Genomic DNA, 21,007 nt, shown 5'->3' with positions numbered 1-21,007 from the left:
CTTTAAATGAGTATTACTTGCCTGCTAGTGGGTGGGACTTCCATTCTCTCAGTCTTTGCATGCACACATGGCCTGCGCTGATCTTGGAGCGGACCACTGGAGAAGATTTCAAAATTAAGCAAATGGACGTCATGGCCTACACAGTGAGTATATTCGTTTTTTTTATCCGCAGGAGAGCCTTGCCATGCCGGTTGGAGCGAGTTCCGGCCCAATGTCAAAAAAGCAAGAAAAAACCTAATGCCAAGTATCAAAGGAATGTCATAACTTGTATTTTGAATTTTGCTATTGTCCTTTTTTTTTACTGCATGTCTAGCTTATAAGATTTATAGTTATAGAATCTAGATTAAAGGAATAGTTTTACTTTCTTGGATTTGATGTTAATATGTTACTGTAGCCCTCAAAATCTTCTGATTTTTCATCATATCCATTTTTAGATATTATAGAGCTGTGTGTTCTAAATTTCACTGGTAATCTTGTAACTTTTCTTCTGTAGGTTGGAATAGTTGGAAGAACAGGAGCAGGGAAATCTTCTTTTGCACTTGGTCTGTTTCGAATAATTGAACCTGCTGAAGGACTAATCTACATTGATGGAATTGACATTACAAAAATAGGCCTTCATGATCTCAGGAATCAGATAACTATTATACCTCAGGTACACAATTGCAGACTGATTTTATTTGAAGTGTAATTAATTTTTTTGTAAACCTGATCTTCTACCAAGTGCCATGTAATTCTTATAACTGATCAAGTGTCATATGAAATTAATTGTTAGGACCCAGTATTGTTCTCTGGTACACTTCGAATGAATTTGGATCCCTTTGACCAGCACTCTGATGTAGATTTATGGAAAGCTTTGGAACTGGCTCACCTGAAAACATTTGTGTCTGGTCTTCCTAACAAATTGAATCATGAATGTTCTGAAGGAGGAGAGAATCTGAGGTAAAATACAAACATATGCTTTAGCATTATAATGCAGAAATTAGTTCTGCTCAAATCATTTTTGAATTAAATAATTTATTGAACAATACCAGTAAATAAAACTTTTAAGTTTTGATGTTTTTTGAAGCAATATGATTAGATTTCAATGTATAATTCAAATCTGTTTGAATTTTGTGAAGGTTATTAAACTAGCTATAACATGGATAACAATAGATATTGTGATCAGTTGTGATAGTAACTTTAAGTTTATTTAAAAAAAAATAAGTTTGCTTCACTCTAAGTTCAGTTGTTGGTTAAGGAGCTTTGCAAATTGTAAAGCGATTATCAGTTATGGTCCCAAGTTAAAAGCACTCAACATTAAGCAACTGGGGATTTTTGAAGTAGTGGTGTGACATAAGAGTCCACTAATGTACTGTTTTTAATACATTGATATGCTTGTGGATTTCTCATGGTGGTGTTCATGATTAGTCACTCTGGTTTAAGTCTCATTTATATAAATCAGCTACAAGAGAGTTGTATAAAAACAATTATAACACTGGAAATGTGACAAAGAACAAGCTGGTTATCATTTTATGATAAATATGCATAGTTTTTTTTTAAAAATTGAGTTTGTGATCATAGGTTTGAAAATGTCTTACTGCTTGATCTGTCCTGGACAAACAGCCAGAAGTTGGAAGGGAAAGCTATAAAAGAAAATCCCAATACCAAAAGGGCCACTGGAATTATAATACAAGAATGTGAATTTATCAACCAGCGAAGTTTTGAATAGCATTACGAATCCAGGGAGATTTATTCCCTCCCACCTATAGGGGAAAGTTATACATCAATAGAATGGGTAAATTATTGAGAGATGCACTGCATTGTGCCTTGTGCTTCAATGCATGTAATAGAAACATGTCTTCTGTACTGTTATTACACCAGTTTGAGGGAGCCAAAGAAATGTAATTTGTGACAAAACTGGTATTTTATACAACAAATTCAGTTTACTCCATCATTGTTAATGTGTTGAACTGTAGAACTGATCTATTCTAAATATTTGGCTGCTGTGGCTCTTGTGCTGAAGTTACAGCGGATGAGCAGGAGAAACTCCACGGACATTCACCCCCAATCTATTGCAATTTTTTGATCTTTCCCATTAAGCCTTTTATAATGCAAGCAGACAAAATTATTTTTGGTCAGAAAGGTACAGTTTATTTTAGATTGGGAATACTGATTGTCAAGGTACAGTGTGGAAAGACGAATGAAGTACATGATAAGAAATATTTTGTGATTTCAGTGTTGGACAGCGACAGCTGCTTTGTTTAGCACGTGCTCTTCTTCGGAAATCTAAAATACTAGTTCTTGATGAAGCTACAGCTGCTGTGGACCTAGAAACAGATGAACTCATCCAGTCAACAATAAGAAATCAGTTTGATGAGTGTACTGTGCTCACAATAGCACATCGTCTCAACACCATTATGGATTATAGACGGTAATATAAAATTTAGCTTTAAACTTATGATGTAATCTTAACTCTGGCATTTGTTGGATAATTGAATGAATGTAGCAGTGGAACAAATCCATATTCTCCAGTTTATGTAATTTGATGACCAGCAGGAAGTAATTTTGCCTGCATGAAAAATATGTATGATATGTCAGGTAGCTTTTATATGTTGTCTATTGCAATTTTACTGCAATTACGTCATCGGAACCCAATCTGCATATTTAAAGAAGGACTCTGCTGGCTTCCGGTGGGTGTCGTTCTTGTCTGCTGCGAAGAGCAGGTTAAAATTTAAGCCTGCGGGAAGATAGCAGGACATTGGTGGGTGAGTCCCCCGGGGAATTTTAACTGCCACCCGCTCGGCGTCTGCTGGGTGGACTTGGTTAAATTGCCTCTTAAGTCTCTGTGACTTAAAAGGTACAATCCACACCTGATAATTTCAAGTCTTTTTAAAAAAAAATTCTTAAATGTATTTATCCAATAATTTGGATTAATCAACATTGATAACAGCAAAGTGGGAACTTAGTGTTTCAAATTATCGATTTGATATTTTTTTTAATTAAGCAACTTTGAATTAAGGGGACTGTATATTTGGAAGTAACATGGTGTTGTTGTATGTTGATTCCAGCTCTCCCTGGAGCGAGCTCTAATCTCAGTTGTGCTGTCATGGAAGGGCATGGAACCTAGCCTGTGCTTTCTTTGTAGGGTAGAATATGGGAAACTTGGAGGGCAATTCAACCTGGGTTATGCATCCAATAATTGATTTAATAGTGTCATCACAAAAGCACTTGTTAACTCTCGCAAAGGAACCCGAAGAGGGAACAAAATACATTTTTAAAAAGGGGCTGAGGTAGAGGTATATTGTTTTAGCAGTGTACTTTTAAAGTGAAATCCTCACAAGTAAATCTTTAATTCTTTTAAATATTTTTTAAAAATCCTAATGTGATGTATTCTGAAGGTAATTGTATATGTAGATAGAAAATTACTTTTCTGCACATTCAAATTTACTCTTAGAAGCTGACTGTGTTTACTCCACAACAGACATTATAAACAGGCAAATTACTTGAGTTTAGGCATCTACAACTAATTTTGTGCAGCTTATTTGCTGTAAACCAGATTTAAAAAAAAAAGTTAAAATAGTAAATGGTAAAATAATGCAGCCAAGTTGATTGTGGCTTCTGTATTGGTAATTGGGTCAAAACCAGGCCAATACATATGTCAACACTGATTCAGCAGATGATGGTTTCTGTGTTTTACTTTTACAATAAGAGGGACAAAATTACAAGCAACACCACCATCTGGTGGAGAGAGTCCCACAAACAGAAGGAACAGATGTGTAATGCTTTGCCACTACTCTGCCTGAATTGAGACAGAAAATTAAGGTGAAGCTGCACCTATTCTGTGTTTGTGGTATAAAAATGGAGGGTTGGCTGAAGCATGAACTGCTCTATGGTTCTCTGGTTATGATAATAATGTGGATGATGGAGTGTGTCTAATACTCCATTTACAATAGCCTGTGATTCAGTTTGCATCCTGCTGAAGCAAACTGAATCATGTAGTGCTTGAATGTTGCAAGCTAGGAACTGATAGCTTGCAGCAAAATAAGTTATTGGTAAAGCTTATGTGAACATTCAGGGCAATTATTTTAAAATATTCCAAATTCTTTCCCATTGATAGTAATTAAAAACATTGCTTTTACATATTTAATTTGTTCAGACATGTTAGTTAAATGTTAGGGGTTTAAACTAATGAGGTGGGGGAGGGTTCAGGTAGGGGTAATTTTATCAATGTAACAAGCAAAGTCAAGGCTGTAGAGCAGAATAGTGATTTGGGTAAAAACAAGCAGTGTGTGCCAGGAAGGGACCCAGAGTTTAACAAAGGTAATAGGGCATTAGTAACTCAGGTCACACAAGGGGAAAAAAAGTTGATATTAAAGGCGATGTATCTGAATGCACAAAGCATTTGTAACCAGATAGATGAATTAATGGCACAGAGATAAATGGGTTTGACCTAGTAGCCATTACTGAGACGTGGTTGCAGGGTGACCAAGGTTGGGAACTAAATATTCCTGGGTACTTGACTTTTAGAAAAATAGGCAAAATGGAAAAGGAGGTGGGGTAGCCCTGATAAAGGATGAGATAAAGACAGTAATGAGAAAGGATCTCAGTTCAGAAAATCAGGATGTAGAATCAGTATGGGTGGAACTAAGAAATAACATGGGGCAGAAAACACTGGTGGGAGTAGTTTACAGGCCCCCTAAAGTAGTGATAGTGTTAGACAGAGTATAAATCAGGAAATTCGAGGAGCATGTAACAAGGGTAATGCAATAATCATGGGGGGACTTTAATCTTATAAACTGGGCAAACCAAATTGGCAAAAGTAGCTTTTAGGACGAGTTCCTGGAATGCATCAGAGACAGTTTTCTAGAACAATATGTCAATGAACCAACTAGGGGACAGGCTATTTTAGATCTAGAATTGTGTAATGAGACAGGATTAATTAGTAATATAATGAAGGATCCTCTGGGGAAGAGTGATCACAGTATGATTGAATTTCGTATTGAGTTTGTGAGTGATGTAGTTAAGTCCAAAACTGGGGTCTTAAATTTAAACAAGGGCAATTATGTAGGTATGAGGGGCGAGTTCGCTAAGGTAGATTGGGAAATTAGATTAAAAGATATGACTGTAGATAAGCAATGGCGAACAGTTGAAGAAATAATTCATAATTCCCAACAAATATACATACCCTTGAGAAATAAAAGCTCCACAGGAAAAGTGATCCAACTGTGGCTAACTGGAGAAGTTAAGGATAGTATTAGATTAAAAGAAGGTACTTACAATGTTGCCAAAAAGAGTAGTAAGCCTGAGGATTGGGAGGGTTTTAGAAATCAGCAAAGGATAACCAAGAAATTGATAGAGGGAGAAAGTTGAATATGAGAGTAAACTAGCAAGAAATACAAAAACAGATTGCAAGAGCTTCTACAAGTATATAAAAAGGAAGAGATTAGCGAAAGTAAACATGGGTCCCTTAGAGGCAGAGACAGGAGAAATTATAATGGGGAATAAGGAAATGGCAGTGACGTTAAACAAATATTTTATATCTGTCTTCACAGTAGAAGGCACAAAAAATGTATCTGGAATAATGGGGGACCAAGGGTCTAATGAGAGGGAGGAACTTAAAGTAATTAAGATTAGTAAAGAAAAAGTTTTAGAAAGATTAATGGGACTAAAAGCCAACAAATCCCCTGGACCTGATGGCCTACCTCCTAGAACATAAGAACATAAGAAATAGGAGCAGGAGTAGGCCATCCAGCCCCTCGAGCCTGCTTCGCCTTTCAACGAGATCATGGCTGATCTTCTACCTCAATGCCATTGTCCTATCCCCTATCGATCTCTGTTTTGAATGTACTCAATGACTGAGCCTCCACAGCCCTCTAGGGTGGAGAATTCCAAAGATTCACCACCCTCTGAGTGAAGAAATTTCTCCTCATCTCAGTCCTGTGTGGCCTACCCCTTATTTTGAGACTGTGACCCGTGGTTCTAGACTCCCCCGCCAGGGGAAACATCCTCCCTGCATCTACCCTGTCGAGCCCTGTAAGAATTTTGTATGTTTCAATGAGATCATCTCTCATTTTTCTAAACTCTAGAGAATACAGGCCGAGGCTACTCAATCTTTCCTGGGATGCCATCCCAGGAATCAGTCTGGTGAACCTTTGTTGCACTCCCTCTATAGCAAGTATATCCTTTCTTAGGTAAGGTAAAATTGTACACAATTTCCAGGTGTGGTCTCACCAAGGCTCTATATAATTGCAGTAAGACATCTTTATTCCTGTACTCAAATCCTCTTGTAATAAAGGCCAACATACCATTCGCCTTCCTAATTGCTTGCTGCACCTGCATGTTAGCTTTTAGTGACTCATGTACAAGGACACCCAGGTCCCTTTGAACATCAACATTTCCCAACCTCTCACCATTTTAAAAAATACTCTGCATTTGTTTTTCCTACCAAAGTGGATAACTTCACATTTTTCCACATTATATTCCATCTGCCATGTTCTTGCCCACTCACTTAGCCCGTCTATATCCCCTTGAAGCCTCTTTGCATCCTCCTCAGAACTCACATTCCCACCTAGTTTTGTGTCATCATCAAACTTGGAAATATTACATTTGGTCCCCTGGAGTTTTAAGAGGTGGCTGCAGAGATAGTGAATGCATTGGTTTTGATCTTCCAGCATTCCTTAGATTCGAGAACGGACCCGTGGATTGGAAGGTAGCAAATGTAACCCCGCTATTCAAGAAAGGAGGGAGAGAGAAAACAGGGATCTATAGGCCAGTTAGCCTGATATCAGTAGTAGGGAAAATGCTAGAATCTATTATTAAGGGACTTATTAACAGGGCACTTAAAAAATCATATGATAAGGCAGAGTCAACATGATTTTATGAAAGGGAAATTGTGTATGACAAATCTATTAGTTTTTTTGAAGGTGTAACTAGCAGGGTAGACAAGGGGGAACCAGTGGATGTAGTATATTTGGATTTTCAAAATTCATTTGATAAAGTGCCACATGAGAGATTGTTACACAAGATTAGGCCTCATGGGATTGGGAGTAATATATTAGCATGGGTTGAGGATTGGTTAATGGACAGAAAACAGAGAGTAGGAATAAACGGGTTATTTTCAGGTTTGGCAGGTTGTAACTAGTGGGGTAATGCAGGGATCGGTGCTTGGGCCTCAGCTATTTACAATCTATATTAATGACTTAGACGAAGGGACCGAGTGTAATGTATCCAAGTTTGCTGACGATACAAAGCTAGGTGAGAAAGCAAGCTGTGAGGAGGACACAGTCTGCAAAGGGATATCGATAGGTTAAGTGACTGAACAATAACATTTAATAGTTTTTTGCCCAGAGGGATTTGGGTGTCCTTGTATTTTTTTTTATTCGTTCATGGGATGTGGGCGTCGCTGGTGAGGCCGGCATTTATTGCCCATCCCTAATTGCCCTTGAGAAAGTGGTGGTGAGCCGCCTTCTTGAACCGCTGTAGTCCGTGTGGTGACGGTTCTCTCACAGTGCTGTTAGGAAGGGAGTTCCCGGATTTTGACCCAGCGACGACGAAGAAACGGCGATATATTTCCAAGTCGGGATGGTGTGTGACTTGGAGGGGAACGTGTAGGTGGTGGTGTTCCCATGTACCTGCTGCTCTTGTCCTTCTAGGTGGTAGAGGTCGCGGGTTTAGGAGGTGCTGTCGAAGAAGCCTTGGGGAGTTGCTGCAGTGCATCCTGTGGATGGTACACACTGCAGCCACTTTGTCCTGGATGGTGTCGAGCTTCTTGAGTGTTGTTGGAGCTGCACTCATCCAGGCAAGTGGAGGGTACTCCATCACACTCCTGACTTGTGCCTTGTAGATGTTGGAAAGGCTTTGCGGAGTTAGGTGAGTCACTCGCCGCAGAATACCCAGCCTCTGACCTGCTCTTGTAGCCACAGTATTTATATGGCTGTTCCAGTTAAGTTTCTGGTCAGTGGTGACCCCCAGGATGTTGATGGTGGGGGATTCGGCGATGGTAATGCCGTTGAATGTCAAGGGGAGGTGGCTCGACTCTCTCTTGGAGATGGTCCTTGTCTGGCGCGAATGTTACTTGCCACTTATCAGCCCAAGCCTGGATGTTGTCCAGGTCTTGCTGCATGCGGGCTCGGACTGCTTCATTATTTGAGGGGTTGCGAATGGAACTGAACACTGTGCAATCATCAGCCAACATCCCCATTTCTGACCTTATGATGGAGGGAAGGTCATTGATGAAGCAGCTGAAGATGGTTGGGCCTAGGACACTGCCCTGAGGAACTCCTGCAGCAATGTCCTGGGGCTGAGATGATTGGCCTCCAACAGCCACTACCATCTTCCTTTGTGCTAGGTATGACTTCAGCCACTGGAGAGTTTTCCCCCTGATTCCCATTGACTTCAATTTTACTAGGGCTCCTTGGTGCCACACTCGGTCAAATGCTGCCTTGATGTTAAGGGCAGTCACTCTCACCTCACCTCTGGAATTCAGCTCTTTTGTCCATGTTTGGACCAAGGCTGTAATGAGGTCTGGAGCCGAGTGGTCCTGGCGGAACTCAAACGGAGCATCGGTGAGTAAGTGCCACTTGATAGCACTGTTGACGACACCTTCCATCACTTTGCTGATGATTGAGAGTAGACTGATGGGGCGGTAATTGGCCAGATTGGATTTGTCCTGCTTTTTGTGGACAGGACATACCTGGGCATTTTTCCACATTGTTGGGTAGATGCCAGTGTTGTAGCTGTACTGGAACAGCTTGGCTAGAGGCACAGCTAGTTCTGGAGCACAAGTCTTCAGCACTACAGCCAGGATGTTGTCGAGGCCCATAACCTACGCTGTATCCAGTGCACTCAGCCGTTTCTTGATATCATGTGGAGTGAATCGAATTGGCTGAAGACTGGCTTCTGTGATGGTGGGGATATCGGGAGGAGGCTGAGATGGATTGTCCACTCGGCACTTCTGGCTGAAGATGGTTGCAAACGCTTCAGCCTTGTCTTTTGCACTCATGTGCTGGACTCCGCCATCATTGAGGATGGGGATGTTTGCAGAGCCTCCTCCTCCCGTTAGTTGTTTAATTGTCCACCACCATTCACGACTGGATGTGGCAGGACTGCAGAGCTTTGATCTGATCTGTTGGTTGTGGAATCGCTTAGCTCTATCTATAACATGTTGCTTCCGCTGTTTAGCATGCATGAGTTGTAGCTTCACCAAGTTGGCACCTCATTTTTCGGTACGCCCGGTGCTGCTCCTGGCATGCTCTTCTACATTCTTCATTGAACTAGGGTTGATCCCCTGGCTTGTTGGTAATGGTAGAGTGAGGAATATGCCAGGCCATGAGGTTACAGATTGTGCTGGAATACAATTTTGCTGCTGCTGATGGCCCACAGCGCCTCATGGATGCCCAGTTTTGAGCTTCTAGATTTGTTCTGAATCTATCCCATTTAGCATGGTGGTAGTGCCACACAACACGTTGGATGGTGTCCTCAGTGCGAAGATGGGACTTCGTCTCCACGAGGACTGTGCGTTGGTCACTCCTACCAATACTGTCATGGACAGATGCATTTGCGACAGGTAGATTGGTGAGGACGAGGTCAAGTAAGTTTTTCCCTCGTGTTGGTTCGCTCACCACCTGCCGCAGGCCCAGTCTGGCAGCTATGTCTTTCAGGACTCGGTCAGTAGTGGTGCTACCGAGCCACTCTTGGTGATGGACATTGAAGTCCCCCACCCAGAGTACATTCTGTGCCCTTGCTACCCTCAGTGCTTCCTCCAAGTGATGTTCAACATGGAGAAGGACTGATTCATCAGCTGAGGGAGGGCGGGAGGTGGTAATCAGCAGGAGGTTTCCTTGCCCATGTTTGACCTGATGCCATGAGATTTCATGATGTCCAGAGTCAATGTTGAGGACTCCCAGGACCACTCCCTCCTGACTGTATATCACTGTACCGCCACCTCTGGTCTGTCTGTCCTGCCGGTGGGACAGGACACACCCAGGGATGGTGATGGAAGAGTCTGGGACGTTGGCTGAAAGGTATGATTGTGAGTGTGGCTACATCAGGCTGTTGCTTGACTAGTCTGTGGGACAGCTCTCCCAATTTTAGCACAAGTACCCAGATGTTAGTGAGGTATATGAAACACAAAGTTAACATGTAGGTACAGCAAGCAATTAGGAAGGCAAATGGTATGTTGGCCTTTATTGCAGGAGGGTTGGAGCGCAAGAGTAATGAAGTCTGGCTGCAACTGTACAGGCTTTGGTGAGAACACACCTGGAGTACTGTGTACAGTTTTGGCCTCCTTACCGAAGGAAGGATATACTTGCCTTCGAGGCGGTTCAGTTAAGGTTCACTAAATTGATTCCTGGGATGAGCGGGTTGTCCTATGAGGAAAGATAGAGTAGAATGGGCCCATACTCTCTCGAGTTTAGATAAATGCGTAGGCTTCAAGGAGATCTTGAAACATTTGCCTGAGGAAGGAGAAAATCTCCGAAAGCTTGTGAATTTAAAATAAAATTGCTGGACTATAACTTGGTGTTGTAAAAGAGTTTAGAAGAATGAGAGGTGATCTCATTGAAGCATACATGATTCTGAGGGGGCTTGACAGGGTCGATGCTGAGAGGATGGTTCCCCTGGCTGGAGAGACTAGAAATAGGGGACATGGTCTCAGGATAAGGGGTCGGACATTTAGGACTGAGATGAGAAGGAATTTCTTCACTGAGGGTTGTGAATATTTGGAATTCTCTACCCCAGACAGCTGTGGATGCTGAGTCGTTGAGTATTTTCAAGACTGAGATCGATAGATTTTTGGACTTGAGGAATCAAGGTAAATGGGAATCTGGTGGGAAAGTGGAGTTGAAGTCGAAGATCAGCCATGATAATGAATGGCGGAGCAGGCTCGAGGGGTCGTATCCCCTAGTCCTGTTCCTATTTCTTATGGCTTAGTAACAGTAAAAAGAGAGGCAATTTGTTTTGGTGTCCTTAATTGCTGATGGACATGGGCAAACAATGAAAAATGGGCTCACCCTACCACTACGCATGCTGTGTAAACTATTTGATTTTGTGATCCCGGGTTCATAGTTAACCAGAGTGAATGCAGTGGTTGGAGTGATGTTGCCAAGGGAATCCACTTGGTATTTCAGACTTCAGTCTGCCTTCAATTCTATTCTTTTCTCTTCGCTGGGTTTCCACAAAAACAGAAGTTTGCCTTTCTTTTGAGCTACGAGAATGATTCCTAGCTTAAAGAACCATAACTACTGAAGGCTTAAGGAACTGGGTCTATTTACTTTAGAGCAGCATGAACTTAGAGGTGACCTGATAGAGGTCTATATATTAAAAAAAATGAAGGAGTTGGATAATGTTCCTATTGATAGATTATTCCAGTTCAACAGATTGGGGAGAACCAGGGGATATGAGTTTAAACTATGCAAGAGTAGGAATAGACTGGCTGTGTTAGGTGGTTCTTCCTTTCCCAGAGAGCAGTGAGCTTTGGAATGTGTTGCCAGCTGGTGCGTTGGGTTCTGACTCTCTATGCCTTCAAGGGGCAGAGATTGCATCATATAGGAGGTAAATGGCTTTACGCATAACACTTGGTCCATATGATCGCCTGAGGGGGTCGGAGAGGAATTTTCTAGAGTACTTTTTTCCTGAGTTTTTCTCTTTTTTTGCTTCTCCCACGGGATTACATGGCTGTGTGGGAGGGTGGGAAGAGTCTAGTCATGATGCTCCAGCTATCATCAGTGTGGGGCAGGTTTGATGGACCAGCTGGTCTTTTAATACCCAATTTCATATGAGCAAGGCCCACTACCCCAACCATGGTATAAATGTATACTGTATACTTTACTATGGCTGACTGAGGTGGCAAATATTCAACAGTTCCAAGGACATGGGGATTTTCCTGAGGTCCTAAGCATTATTTTCTGTTTTTCTGCAGGGTTATGGTTTTGGACAAGGGTGAGATTGTAGAGTTCGATACTCCACCAAACCTTCTGCACAGAAAAGGAGTCTTCTACAAAATGGCGATGGACTCGGGACTTTTGTAATTTCAGTGATATTTTCATGATTACCTCAAATTGGACTTGTTACACATACTACGTTTAACCAAAACTTGAATATAAAATCTTTTAAGTTGACAATTGACACCTGTTTATAAAGAGTTTTGTATAAAACCAAGTATTTTCATATACCTGTAACTTTTATAGTTTTGATTTTTTCTTTATGGTGATAAATTGTTGCTTTATTATTTAAGTATTTATAGTACCTATAAATATAAATATAAAGATCTGAGTAATAGGTGCAAGGCATCATAAAGTTGAACTTGTAGTGCATTATTGTACTGCATTTATTTTTGACAATTGTGTATAATGCGAGTGTTTTAAATCATGAGGAATGAACAATAAAATTACTAGGTAGCTGAATTTGGACACATTCTCATTATATTATTGAGTAGACGTCCTTTAGCATCGCTTAAGCGTATTCCAGGACCTGGAATACAGTTTCTGCTACTTACTGCAATCACACAGCAGCCTAAATGTGGCAGTGGCTTGCTCTGCACTGTAATCCTGCATTTTTACTGATACTATATATAACACAACTGCCATGTGGTAAGCATATTACGCATTATTGATACTGAAAGGTACAGGCCTTGGTGATGTAGCTGTAATACTATTTACCTACCACCTTACAAAACTAACTTAAGATAAAGGCAGTTCTTTTCTTCCCTCCCCAAAGCCTCATTCTCAGTTAAAGATAAAATAAATACTTCTAGCCTACCTCACATGGTGGGTTTACAGTACTTCTTTAAGGTGATATATTGTACTTTTGTTTATGTTTGTTCTTCCCTCTTGAGTCTCCAAAACCTTTCTTCCTCAATTGTTTACATTGGAGGTGCCCAACCGCAAGCCTCCTTCCAACTTCAAATGACCCAAAGAGCAGCTCCTGATATTAAAATAAAATGCTCCAAGAAGCCAGTTGGCACAAATCAATGATTTGCTGGTGGGGAATGAAACATACAGAAAGCACCAGTGCTCTCGGCAGGAGTTCAGTGGACTGACATGTGCCTTTGACTTTGTGAGTATCTTTAATAGCTTTGTTATCTAGGTAAGCTTTCAGTAATACGCCCAGGGTAAAGAATAGAAAAGCTTCTCGCTAATTATTTTAGCGATTGGAATTAACCCGTCCGTCCACAGTATTCTTCTCCCATCTTCAACAATTGGTAGAGTATCACAATATCAGACCTCAGTTTGGGTTCAAGTGAATCTATTGATCAAAAAATTGAACAAGCAAATAATTAATTAATATAAGATATATCTACATTTACAATAGAAGCTACACTAAAATGAAAATAATAGGCCTCAGTTCCTCTGGAACAGGCTGCCGGTTCGTACGGTGGATGTCGATTCACTGAATTCTTTCAAGCGAGAGCTGGACCTGTTTCTGGTTGGGTGGTGATCACCTCTTACAAACGGTGATCCTTTTGGCACTGCAAGGAATTATCAGGGCCAGAGTGATCCCCTGGACTTGTTTTGATCACTGTGATGGGGGGGGGGGGGGGGTGGGGGCGGGGGAGATCGGAGAGGAATTTCTCAGATTTTTTTCCCTCCAAATTGGCCTGGGTTTTTATCTGGTTTTTTGCCCCTCCCAGGAGATCACGTGGTTTTGGGTGGGGTGGCAAGTGTATATATTGTATACAAAGTGCCACAATTGTGTGGGTCAGGCTGGATGTACCAGAGGGTCTTTTCCTGTCTGTCATTGTTTGTAAGGCCGTTCTTCCACAGACTGTGCACAACCCACTCTGTGACATGAGCTTTACTCAGCCCAATGTATCTCCTGAGGAAAGGTTCTGTAAAGTCTCTCTACACCCCCACCCTCACCCACATCCCTATTAACTATTGCCCATCCTTAATTGGTTTATGGTATTTCTGTATCATGCCAAATATCAGTGATTTACACTTTGGGGGCCTGGTCCACCGGTCAATATTTGCTGACAGAATTCAGCACGGGTTGGTCCTCTATCCCTCAGTGCCACACTTGCGAGTCCTACTGCAATAGAAGTGATTCCTGCTGCTAAATATTTGAGGTGAAAATTGTTGCGAAGAAAGAGTTCCCACTACAGTACGCAGCGGCCAAAATCCTTTCCATTAGCAGCAGCAGCATGCAGGCAGGGGAGGTTCTGAGAAGAGGGAAGGGGGCTGAAGCTGGGAATGGTGCTTTGTGGTTGGGAAGGAAGGAAAGCAAAAATGGCAACCTACAAAACTCAAAAGCTGAAAAACAGGTTAAAAAAAAACCTGCAAGTCCCCTCAAAAAAAACCAATGTACAACTGAAAAACAACCCTCATTAAAGGCCTATGACCAAGGCCACTGATAACTGAATAAGTTAAATTGCTTTTCACTATATTGGATTACAGGACCATTATTAATATTTTGGGATCACAATTGAGTTTGTTTTTCTGTGAAACTTGAAACCTTCATGGCTTTGTGTATGACATATGAAGAGAAACATTTACAATGGGAGTACTACAGGACATGACTTGAGCTGCAGCTATACCCAATATTCCATCAGTTATATTATAGTAAAGTAAACTGAAGTGCACGGGTGCAATGTTTGCAGTGATGTATTCAGAAATTTTTGAAGGAACGAGCTCTGAAGGTAGAAAATATATTTTCTAGGAGAGTTGGGGAATGTACCCCAGGAAATTGAGATAGTATAAATAATAGAGTTCTATAGGCTTACCTACAATATCATAACATTATTGAATCAGAAATAATAGAACATTTTAATCCAAAAGCATAACAAATTGTGCTCATCGAGTGCAGGAAGATGTCTCATTGGACTTTAATGGAGGAAAAGCATAACAATTAGTTAATAAATTATGGCATGGGAGCACCAAGTAAACTTCTAAATGTTTTCAACAGTCATACTCCCTCATCCACCCTCCACCTTGCCCCAGTTCACACAGGCATGCTATTTCTTCTGCCTCAGTTCACAAAGGATTGCTTTAGACCCAGCTCACAGATACACTGTACCCCATCCAACTCCCCACCTTTTCATAAGTCTCTCCTCTTCAACCTTCCCAGTTTATTTTGGCACTTTTTCTCTTGCCAGTTCAATCTGGCAATCTTCTCTCCAATCTAGTTAAGCTGGTCCTCTTATTCCACTCTTCCCTGTTGAAGCTAGTGCTCTTCCCTTCTCCCCGCCATTCAAGCTGCAATGCTGATACTCCCCCTTTCCACTTCCTCTCATTAATGCTGGCACTCTCTGCTTTTCCACCCCAAAGCACCCCTCCCATCTTCTTGCCCCCACAGCAACACTCCTAACTTCTACCCTTTTTCCTCTTTAACATCCATTTCTCTATTGACATTCATTTATCTCTCGTCATTGCCATCTATTCGCTCTTCCTCTCTCTTCATTTTCCTTTCCCTCTCCCCTTTTTTGAACAGGAGTGCAACATTTGCAATCCTCCAGTCCTCTGGCACCATTCCCATATCCAAGGAGGATTGGAAGATTGTGGCCAGAACCTCTGCAATTTCCACCCTTATTTTCTCAGTAACCTAGGCTGCATCCTATCTGGACTGGGTGACCTTTCTACTTTGAATACTGCCAACCTTTTAAGTACCATCTCTTTATTTTTATCCTATCCAATATCGTTACTACCTCCTCCTTTACTGCTACATTGGCAGTATCTTCTCTAGTGAAGACCAATGCAAAGTATTCATTTAGGCCTCTGTGGAAAATCATAAAGAAATGCCTGACTAAATTAACCTTCTAATACACCTAAACCATAAAGCTGACCATATTAATGTAGAAATACTTGACCATAAAAGAAGCAAAGCATGATGGAATAAGTTGACCATGTTAGCTGACCAGCTGAATACAATAGAACGCTTATGTTCGGTTCCCAGCAAAGACACACAGAAGAGCTATTGTCTGCTTATGAGATAACTGTCTGACTAACTGAAACGAATGACCATTTTGCCTTGAGACTGAGTACAGAACTGATAATAAAGACATTTTCTTAGGGGAAAGGCACTTTCCCCAGACATTGTCTCGTGATGTTGAACAGGCATGAGAACCTGGAGGGTGGGTTCCTTATTTTTGATTGACTCACCACTTGACCACTGAGAGTGTACATGTACGCCTATATTCTATGATGGACAGACATTACTAATTGAACTGTATAAAAGTTAACTGTTCCATCTGCTCAGCGAAGAGGTGGTTCCAACCATTGTCTTGGAACACAGCTTCCCTTGAGCTCAAGCTTCTTTTAATAAATTCTTACTTGTCTGAAAATAAGTGTTTGAAGTTAATGCATTGTGTATAATAGGTAATTAAGTTTTTGACACCTCCATTTTAGCACCCGCTATCGGGTGCGATCCTGGCGGGGGGGGGGGCTCCGAAAATCAGAGAATCCCGGAGCGGGTCGGGAGCCCGGCTCCAACCTACCCACTTCCGGGTTCCCCACAGACGCGCCGACGTGCACGCGCAGCCCCCGCATGTGGGACTCCCGCAGGCAATAAAAGCCAGCGGGGTGCCACTTGAGACTATTTACCTAGGTATTTCAGGTCATTAACATCCCTGATTAAGGGAATATGTCAAGAGGGTTGGGATTTTCGAAACAACTTGGACTGTTTCCCATACTGGGGGAAACACTTCCAGTTGAAATGGACATGTTGCAGCTATCAGCCTGTGGCAGCTGCAAAGGTCCATTTGACAGGTGGGGGGAGACCCTCACTCATTGCAGGAGGCCACTCTGTCACGGGACAAAGTTTGGCCTCCACCACCCTTCTTCTGACAATCAAATTCACCAGCTTGCACACTTACCCTGGGGTCCAGAGACATGTACCTACCTTGCGGACCCCCTCAGATGTACATTTTCCGGATGGGGGCTGCCGTAGCTGCAGTCATGACCTCTGAGGGCGAACAGCATCACCAGCCTTGCCGGCCAAGCCGTCCACCTCTGACACGTGGAGCTCCACAACAGAGTGCTGTGACACATCCACCTGCACAGCAGGAGGGAGATCAACCGCAGAGAGAGATGCGTCGCAGGGGGCACTACCCTCGCCACAGGGTCCACAGACCGAGGCTCAGCTTCCTGGACCTCTCTGAGCAGCAGTGCACACGGAGGCTCAGAGTCACTCGACATGTAGTCGTAGACATCTGCAGCCTCCTTTATGCCGAGCTGTTCCCGGCTGGCCCGAGCACCATCTTCTTACCTGTCACTGTCAACGTCACCACTGCCCTCAACAACTTCTCCTCCGCATCCTTCCAGGGTGCAACTGGGGACATCGCCGACGTCTCTCAGTTGTCTGCACAAAAGAGCTCTGCAAATACACCTACACCCACTCTGCAGTGACACAATGGGTGGCATCAGGTGTGGGTCTTCATTGTGATCCTCAGGAAAGTGCATTATTGCACAAACCAGACAAGATTTGCAAAGACGTGGCAGTAGTGGTGCCAATATAATATGTGATGTGAGTTGGTCAGAAATTAAATACAAGTAAAAACCATGACAAACCCTCAAACACCCTTGTGCATCCCCTTCATGCTCACGACACGTTTGCCTTACGCTTCCTACTGCACATATGTGATGCATGCCCTGTGGCTGCAGCACAGGTAATGGCAGGTTGAGTGAGGCTGGCCGTGAAAGAGATGCATGAGAGGGTGAGTATGAGATAGAGCCAAGAGATTGTATGAGGATTGGGTTGAGTGGTAGTGGCGGGATGAGTACTGGCGAGGTGAGTAAGTCCAGGTAAGATGAAGATGAGGTTTGAGTGGGTATGAGGGGCGATGTGACAGAGTAGTGTTGGCAGTGCAGAAGGAGATGTGGGGTGGGGGCGGTGATGTGGCAGACGGAGTGTTGGGGAATGAATAAGTGTACTCACTTTGGCTGACCTACTTAGGTCATTGCAGCGCCTCCTGCACTGTATGCAGGTGCGCGATATGTTGGTGGTGCAGGTGACCTCCTCTGCCACCTCGAGCCAGGCCTTCCTGGTGGCAGAGGCAGGCCGCTTCCTCCCACCCGCCGGGGGGGAAGATCTCTGTCCTCCCCCTCCTCCTCACCCCATCTAATGATACCTGGAGTGAGGCATCATTAAACTGGGAGCAGCCTTCCCCCTGGGCTGCTCCATGCTGTAATTTTTCCTATTTCTTGCTGCATCTGTCAGTGGAGGACTGCCCCTTTAAATAGAGCTCCTCCAGCTGAGAGAGCTTACTGCGCATGCGCAGTCCGCCCGACGTGCAGATCAGCAGTGGGGAACCCGGAAGACCAGGTGAGTGGATCCAATTAGGCTGCGATCGCGCGGGGCGCAGACTGATTTCGCCGGGCGCGTGCCCCCCCGCCACGAACCCGCAGCCCTGCTAACATTGAGCCCTTGGTATCTCAGCCATACCCTCTATCTCCAAGAAGATCTTTTTTGTCCCTAATCGGCCTCACCCTTCCTTTGACTACCCTTTTACTATTTATACGTTTGTAAAAGACTTTCGGGTTCCCTTTTATGTTAGCCGCTAATCTATTCTCATACTCTCTTTTTGCCCCTCTTACTCCCTTTTTTAGATCTCCTCTATACTTTCTGTATTCAGATTGGTTCTCTACTCTTTTATGTACCTTAAATTTCCTGTCTCATTTTAATCTCTTATAACTTTAGTCATCCAGGGAGCTCTAGCTATGGATGCCCTTTCTTTCCCCCTCATGGGAATGTGTCTACTCTGTACCTGAACCATCTCCTCCTTGAAGGCCTCCCATTTTGTCTACCAATTTTTGATTCCATTCCATCTGCGCAAGATCCCTTTTTAACTCACTGAAATTAGCCCTCCTCTGGTTAAGTGATTTTACGCTTGATTGTTCCTTGTCCTTTTCCATAACTATTCTATATTTGATATTATAATTGCTGCTCCCAAATGCTCCCCCACTGAAACATGCTCCACTTGCCCCACTTCACTCCCCAGAACTAGATCCAGCACTGCTTCCTTCCTCGTTGGGCTGGAAATACACTGATTAAGAAAGTTCTCTTATACACATTTCAGGAATTCCTCCCCCTCTTTGCCCTTAACACTGTTACTATCCCAGTCTATATTGGGATAATTGAAGTCCCCCATTATCACAACTCTATAGCTCTTGCACCTCTCTGTAATTTGCCTGCAAATTTGCTCCTCTATCTCCTCCTCACTATTTGGTGGTCTATAGTATACATCCAGTATCATATTAGCTCCTCTATTCCTTAATTTTAACCAAATAGATTCTGTCTTTGACCTCTCAACTACATCATCCCTTTCCAGTGCTATAATAGTTTCTTTCATCAATACTGCCACCTCCCTCCTTTCTTTCCTGAATACATAGTAGCCAGGAATATTAAGTCCCCAATCCTCCCCTTCTTTGAGCCGGGTCTCTGTTATTGCCATTATATCATAGTCCCATGTGGCGACTTGTGCCTGTAGATTACTAACCTTATTTACCACTCTATGTACATTTACACACGTGCACTCTAAACTTATCTTAGACTGCCTCGCATTCGCGCCCTGTCTGTTCCCTCCTGTATCTGAAATATTCTTTAGTGTTATTTGTGTCTCCTAGTCCTCTGTGCACCTTGTTTCCCCTCTCTAATGTTTCATCCTGGTGTCCACCCCCCTGACAAATTAGTTTAATCCCTCCCCCGCAGCACTAGTTAACCTCCCTGCGAAGACATTGGTTCCAGTTTTGTTGAGGTGCAACCTGTCAATCTTGTACAGGTTCCTCCTGCCCCAGAACTGGTCCCAGGAATCTGTAGCCATCTGTCCTGCACCATTTCTCCTGCCATGCATTAATCTGTCTTATCCTTCTGTTATACTCACTAGTGTGTGGCACTAGGAATAATCCAGAAATTACTACCTTTGAGGACCTGCTTTTTAACTTCCTCCTTAGCTTCTGAAACTCTGACTGCAGCACCTCAATCCTTTTCCTTCCTACGTCATTGGTTCCTACATGGATGACAACTTCTAGCTGTTCCCCTTCCTCTCTCAAAATGTTATGCTCCCTCTCAGTGATGTCCTTTACCCTGGCACCAGGGAGGTAATGCCCCATGCGGGACTCACGTCTGCAGTTGCAGAAACACCTGTCTGTCCTCCTGACTATTGAAGCCCTTATAACCACTGCAATCCTACACTTTGCTATGCACCCCCCCCCCCCCCCACTGTGCAGTCCTTTGCCCCATGGTGCCATGTTCCCCACTGCACCCCTTCGAGGTGTTGTTACCCTTACTGGTATTCAATACTGAAAACCGGTTAGTGAGCAACACACTCCCAAAGGATTCCTGCACTGCCTGCCTCCCTCTTCCTACCCTGCCGGATGGCCACCCACTTACTGTCCTGAGCTTTCTGTGGCAGTGGGGTGACCACCTCCTGGAACGTACTATCCAGGAAATTCTCAGCCTTCCGCATGCCCTGCAGTGATTGCAGCTGCTCCTCAAGATCACTAGCTCAATTAAAATAAAATAGCCCTAAATCACTATTCTGTTTTCATTGTCTATAAAACAGTTAACTATTGCTTGCCGAAGGCCTCGTGCGTACTAATAGGCACCGTATGATCCCTCTACAAGACCACCTAGTCATACAAGAACACGGAAGAGACCCTCCCCAGCAGTGAAATGGGAGGATGAGGAGTTCTTGCTTTTCATTGATTTTGGCCTGCAAGCACGGGACAATGTCTGCATTAAAAGTGGTTAGAATGTAGATAAGACTATCAACCAGAGGGGCCACCCTGGTCTTTTCAGGTCCTGCACATTCCCACCTTCCGCTATCAATTTTTGGGGGGGGAATCTTTGAGGCTTTTGTGAAGCTGTGGGCTAGCTTTTGCTAGTACTGCGGGTTTCATTTCTTTCCAATCCAGTTCTATATTGAATGGGGATTCCACACTAACAATTCCAGGAGTCGGTTTGCAGTGTACACACTCACCACCGTCGCTAGGTGGCGATGCGCCGAAAGCTGTCCGCTGCTGACGGTCGGCAGACCATCTTTTGCCCCAGTGGCGGCTCATTGGCGGCGCATGCGTGGGGACGGCAGTGGGCTGCGGTC

At 43.3% G+C, this 21,007-nt stretch overlaps 1 protein-coding gene across 1 annotated transcript in view; it reads left to right on the top strand.

The window, feature by feature from the left end:
* abcc1 (ATP binding cassette subfamily C member 1 (ABCC1 blood group)) overlaps positions 1 to 12,380 on the top strand; it is a 95,983-nt gene extending 83,603 nt beyond the window's left edge. The window contains exons 28-31 of the mRNA XM_068003222.1: positions 494 to 652; positions 773 to 939; positions 2,216 to 2,410; positions 11,897 to 12,380. Coding sequence (XP_067859323.1) covers positions 494 to 652; positions 773 to 939; positions 2,216 to 2,410; positions 11,897 to 12,005 — 630 coding nt within the window. The 3' untranslated portion in view covers positions 12,006 to 12,380. The remainder of the gene's footprint in view (positions 1 to 493; positions 653 to 772; positions 940 to 2,215; positions 2,411 to 11,896) is intronic.
* Positions 12,381 to 21,007: the final 8,627 nt, after the last annotated feature.

Source organism: Heptranchias perlo, chromosome 22 (assembly GCF_035084215.1).
Source record: "Heptranchias perlo isolate sHepPer1 chromosome 22, sHepPer1.hap1, whole genome shotgun sequence".
In the NCBI taxonomy this organism is placed as follows: domain Eukaryota; kingdom Metazoa; phylum Chordata; class Chondrichthyes; order Hexanchiformes; family Hexanchidae; genus Heptranchias; species Heptranchias perlo.
The sequence above is the reverse complement of the archived record's forward strand: the minus strand, read 5'-3'. Positions and strand labels throughout refer to the sequence as shown.